Source organism: Brachionichthys hirsutus, chromosome 24 (genome assembly GCF_040956055.1).
Source record: "Brachionichthys hirsutus isolate HB-005 chromosome 24, CSIRO-AGI_Bhir_v1, whole genome shotgun sequence".
Taxonomy (NCBI): domain Eukaryota; kingdom Metazoa; phylum Chordata; class Actinopteri; order Lophiiformes; family Brachionichthyidae; genus Brachionichthys; species Brachionichthys hirsutus.
The window spans coordinates 3,618,349-3,625,918 of NC_090920.1; the positions used below are offsets into that span (position 1 = coordinate 3,618,349).

At 47.7% G+C, this 7,570-nt stretch overlaps 1 protein-coding gene across 1 annotated transcript in view; it reads right to left on the reverse strand.

Moving 5' to 3' along the window:
• The window catches only part of LOC137911854 (interleukin-1 receptor accessory protein-like 1-B), a 125,534-nt gene extending 119,146 nt beyond the window's left edge, over positions 1 to 6,388 (reverse strand). Inside the window, exon 1 of the mRNA XM_068756197.1 lies at positions 6,307 to 6,388. Coding sequence (XP_068612298.1) covers positions 6,307 to 6,388 — 82 coding nt within the window. The remainder of the gene's footprint in view (positions 1 to 6,306) is intronic.
• Between the last annotated feature and the right edge of the window lie 1,182 nt (positions 6,389 to 7,570).

The following is a 7,570-nucleotide window of genomic DNA, read 5'->3' on the forward strand; positions in this document are numbered from 1 at the left end:
TTTAAAGGCGAAGCATCGAACGCGGTTCTGGAATATTCTGCGTATTTAAAGAGGCTGTTCTCTCGACATGAGATGCACGAGCTGAACCTGCAAGACGCGCGTTTTTACTCCTGTTCAAACAAGTGGAAATCTAATGATGACGACGGGATTAGGCATCAGCGCATCGCTTTAATTATTCCGTGTCCCCAGCGATCCGGTCTGGCCTCCAATCACCAATCAATAGAAGCAGTAACCATCACTTTCTAGGCGCAGGAGGTTGAGGGGGGGGTTGGGGAGAAGCAGCAGCAGCAGGATTGTGTTAAACGGAGAACGGTGACCCCCAACAGAAACGGGGACATTCAAGAATCTAAAAACAGGAAGTTTGCGGCTAATCAAGGAGGAACTAAAACGTCTTCCAGCACAATCATTGTTTATGTGCAAACGGAGCTAACTTCATTACAAATGCTACTTATTTACTTCTTTCTTCTTCTTCTTCTTCCCCCCGCAGTCTTCCTCCCCAAACATGGGAGTCAGATTTCCTTAAATTAAGCAGTGGCCAGCCTTCTCCATTTTTAAATCCTCTTTTGGGCTAAAGCTCATTATCATCCACACGTATAATCTCTCAAATTGGTACCGAGCGGCCCAGTTGTTAAAGTGGGACGCATCATTTGCTATGGGAGCCTGAAAGGAGCGAATTATCTTTCAGAGAGCAAAACTAAACTGAGATATTAGTATTAACATTGAATTCCTTGAGACAGTGGAAGTTCTGAGACAATGAACAGATAAGAAGGCGGGAAGCTGGACGTGTTCCAAGTCTTTCTTCTCATCTCGAGCTCTGAAAACATGCAAAATAAACGAAATGATCTTTTTTAATTGTCAACACACAGAGGAGATTAAAACTAATGATGCAATGAGATTTATGAAGCTACGAAAATCGATGGGAATGCAATCAAAAACACGCCACGCCTCCCTCCCGGTTCGGGAGCAGGAGGAGACCGGATGTCCAGAAGGCGAGAGGAGGAGTGTCCTCACAGCAGCAGTTCCCTGACCTCGTCAGCCGTCCTGATATCGGCCACTGAGTGATGTTCTTGCCTTCATTACAGACATTATTACCACATCATAAGCACGGCCTGACCCTGTTAACTCCACCCACCCCCCCGCCCCCATCTCAAAATCTGGATTTCATTAAACCCAAATCCATCTCGCATGCCCCCGCATGCCTGCAGGTGACGTTTTCCTTCAGCCGATGCCTTTAGCACATAAAAACGGCCGGAGCTTTTCTGGCTCGCCGGCGTTTTGAACACCTCCATGCCAGCTGCAGCCCCCCCCCCCACGCCCTTTCCTGGCATCTTTCTCTATTGCCACGATATGACGGGTCAGGAAACGGGCCACGGAGGGACCGGTCTGCTCGTAGGTCAGTTGATTGATGGTCATCCACCTCGCTCAGGGAGCGCCGGCATGTGTTCCAAACCAGGAAACACAATGTCCATAGTAACCCCGGTTGTCAAGAGGCCTACACTTGTTGCGCCGCTTATCTCTCTCGCTCTCTCTCTCCAAGCAGCGGGTGAGAAAACAACTCCATGTGGCAAACCGTTTCATTTCCAGTATGCTGCCGTGATCGATCCCCTCCCGCCGCGGACGGGCGGCGCCGCGGCAGCAATGGCTCAGCGTTTGTGGCAGGTATGTGGCATCGACCGAGTGAAGACGAACCTCCGGGCGAGCTCGATTTTTAACGTTGGGAAAGATTTCCAGACTGACTTTGGGGCCGCTCCCGTTCGACAACCTGAAGTGGCACATGGAACGGCTTCCTTCCATATTTGACGTCCTTTAATATCAATTACCAAGTCACACGGTCGGCCGTGATTGAATTTGTGTGCACGCTGATGTCCCCCGTTAGGAGGCGCCGTCTGGCCCAATTAGCCGGAGCCGTATTATTGGCTATCTGCGAGTCGCCTCATTAACGCAGGCGGAACGACTCTGTCCCTTCACTAACATACGGGATTCATACCGACACCCTCCCAGAGACATCCGACCGCCTGGATGTCCCCGGTTCTTCTTCCTGCTATAGCGGAAAGACGAACACTGCAAAGCGAGAGACGAATACATGGTGTGGAGCGACGGTAGCGGCAGCAGATAAATACGGGAGGAGAGACGGACGACGAGCTGCTGCTCTCTAATAGGAGCAAAGGTCGGGGTGCCGCGGCGGGCCCTATGTACGGCCGTGCACCCTTCATCAGGCCTTTGGACCAGCCTCAACAGGAAACACAGGCAGAGACGGCATTCCGTATTCCATCTCCAGAGGGGATTCTTACATATGCATGAACGTCCCTGGGAGTCGGCCTTATGGGTAATGTATTACTGGGCGACCGTGGAAAGGTAAGCATCATTAGTCTGGGGAAGAAATGGGGTCGACTGAACGGCGAGAGGATGTCAGAGAATCGGCCACTGTCATCAGCGTTCACTGGGGGGGGGGGCACGTCTGACCAGTTTGGTACAGGCTAAACCTCGTTTAAAATAAAACTAAAGTCATTGTTCTGAATGGATGGATCGAGGGGGGGGGGGGGGGGCAGTTTGCCTGATTGTAGATCAACCATAAAAGCTCTTGACAGCTCTCTCTCCTCTCTTTTTTCATCGCTTCCGAACCGATGTGTCAGTTTGAGATGGAAAATAGAATCTTCTGGGTTCCTTTCCAATAAATAATCAGATGAATCAAACGTGGACCCCAAATAAATGTCACTGATCAATAAACCGATACTTGGAACCGTACTCCTGTAAACTATTTTACTCTGGCTCCACTACAAGAGCAAATATCAAACGCATGAACAATGTGCAAATACTTGAGTCAATATTTTGCAGCGTATTCAGCATTCAATATTCACTGTTGTTAGCCTTGATCTGTAAGAGGCACTAAGAGGGAAGCTGATTTATTCAAGTTCAATTCATTTGATTAAAAACCACAAATAATAGCAAAAACAAAATGTAGAACATTTGCATAATCTTCCAGGAAAATAATGAACACCAGTGAGGTTTTGACCCAAAAAGAAATCCAGTTGATTAAAGAGATTCTTGTACTTCCTAAAAAAGATGCTCCAGTCCAATGCCAAAAGCGAGTCGGCAGCCGATACGCTGTAAAACCCAGAATCTCCTGGTGCTACAACTGAATAGCAAAGATAAGACGGCAAAGTTCAAGGTGTAATGTAGGAGATAAATATTCAAGAGTACTACTACAGTATTTAGTGCGTGTGCTCTCACTCGTTATATTCTAGTCAGTCTCTCTCTGTAATCTATGTTCAGAGGTGAGGAAGGAATAAATGCTTAGTTACGACTCAGCGAGTCTGAACAGAGACTTGAACTCTCGACTTTTGGTTTAAAATGAAATAAACTGCAGAAAGAGGAGCACAAAGAAACAACAGCAGCAGGAGCACGGGGGTTCGACTCCGCATCTCTGGAGGTGAACAGGGAGCCCGATTGTGTGTTGAACACAATAAAAGCAGCACAATCAGCAAAGCCACTCTGTCTCTGGAGCACTGATATCAAAGACGTCAGAGTGACATTAAATGATTGGATTAAATGTTCAACCCTTAATTCTAATGGCTGATCAGAGATGATTTGCTCTGCCCATCCAGGCCTGAACTCGGCTGGGCGGGTTCATGCTGCATGTAATTAGTATTTTAATTGTAATCGGGCTCGCATTTATCCAAAGGTCCAAAGGAATTGTGGGATAAGAAAGTACCCGACCTCGTTCAACGTAAAGCTTTGACAATGATAACGGGCGTGACCTTCAAACTGTTAAAGGTCGACCCTGTTTCAACGAGCACGATGAGATCTGTAAGTATTTTAAAAGCCTTTTGGGAGGTTCGGCAGACTAAACATTAAGCAAACGGAGTTCAAGTGCTGCTATCTCAGGTGGAGGCGCTCCAGTGTCGAGTGTCTTTCTAAAGGCCAGTAGGACGATATTCCTCTCTCTACCCCAGAGACGTCCCCACCGGGAATGCAACGAGCGCCACTCCTCTACTCTTCAGACCTCCACCATCAAATTTGTGAAAATACAATGAAGGCTGATTTACAAGCGACTGGGATCTCAGGTTTCTGCTGCGTGCAGAGAAGCAAGATTAACACTGCGTACGCAGACGACTAGCCTCAATCACACAAGCAAGATTAACACTGCGTACGCAGACGACTAGCCACAATCACACAAGCAAGATTAACACTGCGTACGCAGACGACTAGCCACAATCACACAAGCAAGATTAACACTGCGTACGCAGACGACTAGCCACAATCACACAAGCAAGATTAACACTGCGTACGCAGACGACTAGCCTCAATCACACAAGCAAGATTAACACTGCGTACGCAGACGACTAGCCACAATCACACAAGCAAGATTAACACTGCGTACGCAGACGACTAGCCTCAATCACACAAGCAAGATTAACACTGCGTACGCAGACGACTCGCCTCAATCACACAAGCAAGATTAACACTGCGTACGCAGACGACTAGCCACAATCACACAAGCAAGATTAACAGTGCGTACGCAGACGACTAGCCACAATCACACAAGCAAGATTAACACTGCGTACGCAGACGACTAGCCTCAATCACACAAGCAAGATTAACACTGCGTACGCAGACGACTAGCCTCAATCACACAAGCAAGATTAACACTGCGTACGCAGACGACTAGCCACAATCACACAAGCAAGATTAACACTGCGTACGCAGACGACTAGCCTCAATCACACAAGCAAGATTAACACTGCGTACGCAGACGACTAGCCACAATCACACAAGCAAGATTAACACTGCGTACGCAGACGACTAGCCTCAATCACACAAGCAAGATTAACAGTGCGTACGCAGACGACTCGCCTCAATCACACAAGCAAGATTAACACTGCGTACGCAGACGACTAGCCTCAATCACACAAGCAAGATTAACACTGCGTACGCAGACGACTAGCCTCAATCACACAAGCAAGATTAACACTGCGTACGCAGACAACTAGCCTCAGTCACACAAGCAAGATTAACACTGCGTACGCAGACGACTAGCCTCAATCACAATGGTTGGTGTGCACGCAGCGGTGTGCACAACTTCCTGGAGTTAGGGTGGGTGTTTGTGTGTCCTGTGAAGTGAGGCGGTGCTTTCAAGCTCCCCGGGGGGAATCAATCAAGTCATTTTGCTTCCTCAAATGGGCCGACGATTACAGGTTTAACCGTCTACAGCTTTCAACAGAGACGCAAAAAGAAGCGCCCAACCTGCTGATGGCGTTGAGTTTGTCTTATTGGGTCGGTAATCTCTTGATTGATATCAGCAGGACTTTCCTGATGAATTTGTAGGTAAAGAAGGAGAATATAAATGAGATGAATGTCAGTGGACACAGAATCATCACAACTAATGTCTTGCCATCTACTTTAAGGCCCTGCGTTAACAGGACACACCCTATTAACTATATCTTATCCAATTTGCAATGAAAGCATGACAACAAATAAACTGCAAAAGCTTCATCTCATAAAGGAAGCCCGAACCCTGAAGATTGTTTGGTAGAAGATACACCGCCGACATTCGACTCCACGCCCTCGTTGTTTCTTTCTAGTCAATAAAAAATGAAATCAATGCGATTCCAAACTGCCTTTCATCGGCTAGAGCCTCGTTTACAGCGCCGCTTTAACTTTCAACCGGCACGGCGTCTAATGAAGCCGTACAAGCTGAACAAAGGACGGCGCTCTGGCTCGGATGGGACGCTCATTTATCAGCGGACACGTTTCAGATCCTTGCCCCAGGCAATGGCTCGTGAGGCATTGGTGGAGATAGCCCGTAGGGACCTCTGCTGGAAAAGCAGCAAGCCCCCTGATGAGCCTTGGGCCATTCCTGCACCTGTGTCTGATATGCAGAACGGAAATCAGCCTCTGGATGATAGAAAATAAAAATAGACTCGCTTTATGCGTCATGTCAGCCACTGCGGATTGTTCTCGTGTCGAGACCAGCGTTGCCCCCCCGCCTCCAGTACGGCGAAGCTAGGAGACTTAAATGAAAGTCCTTTACACTGACTCGTTGGCTCTCGTCTTTGTAAGCAGGAAGTCAGACCTGAGGCAGAGGATTGTTAATTCCCATCCCTGAACTCTCATTGGTTCCTTTCCCAATGAGAACAAACTTGAGACTAACTTTCGCCCATCAGGACAAGGCCATGCCCCCCCCCACTACTACTGACAGGCTGTAGGAATCTATAGCAATCACTGCAGCTGTGGATGTAATTTACAGGCTGGTAAAATGTGCTTTTTCAGTATTACAGCCATTGTAGTGAGAAACGCAAGCCTTACCTGAGCCTCTCTTCGACACCACTTTCAGGCAGTGGACCACGACGGCGTGAAGCAGGATCAGAAGAGGAATGGGGGCTTTCATTTTTTAACCAGTCCTAGAAGGAGACAAAGCTTGAGTTACGATTCAGCACCGAGACAGGCTGCAAATACACACAATAAATCCAAAGCATTCCCAAAAAGAAGGATTTTGGCAGGACAAAGCTCGAAAAAAGAAATCACAAGATAAGCCAATAATTGTAGAACTTTCAGGAGAGCTCAGGTCAACTGGAAAAATCCAATATCCCTGCGTGCAAATTCTGCTTTCCGAATGTTTGTCTGGCTCTGCTTTACTTCTGCTAGTGACTCATCAGGGACTCGCTGTAAAATCAGGGGGGGGGGGGGCTGATGGATGTCAAGAAGAGTCTTTGCTCCCGACAGAACGAATACACCGTCCCTCTGACCAACAGCTGCAGATATCATCCCTGAGAAAGCCATTAAAAATGAATAAAGTCTCATCAAAGCTTTTGTTTCAACCGAATATCAGCAAAACCAAAGGATCAGAGCGTTCAGTCTCAATCTGACATAATCCAGGACAAACTGTGTGGGATTTGATGCTATATCTCACTGCAGTGGCTAATCCACACACACACACACACACACATTGATTAATCCCGTTTCAGGGATAATCAAGCTTTAAATGATCATTTGGTCCGTTGAATAGCTTTATCTAAATATCAGCTGCATGCTCCACCAGCAGCTAAAATTAGCTTCAACTAGACAGACCATGAGAGTCGTTTGTAGCATCTGATCATAAAGTGACATATTTGTCAGATTGAGCTCCAGGCAAAGAGTTTTGAGAATGAAAAAGGCCTAAAGTTCATTAAACATCAGTATTTGCTGCAGCTAGCCGCCTCCCCAGCGACGGGTTTACTCATCAGGCCCATCGTTCGACTACGAGTTCACCTCCTCGCTCGAGGCGACCACGCAGGCTGCAAGGGCGCTTCCAGCGGCCTTTCAGTCACGACAAAGATGCTTTACATAGATCCCACAAAGCTGCATCAGAAAGGGGGGGGGGGCTTGAAAAGCCACAGTAACCCCTGAGCCAGCCAGAGAGGCATGCAAAACTGGCCCGCATCCAAGGACCGGGACGTTCCCCTCGTCAAAGGCCTATTGTCGCCTTCTGCAACCGACGCCACCTCAGAGGAGCTGCACGCCACGCACCTTTTCTTATCTTTGTAATTAGTTTTCCATATTGGGTGGCAGTTTGCAACGTGAGCACAAAAGC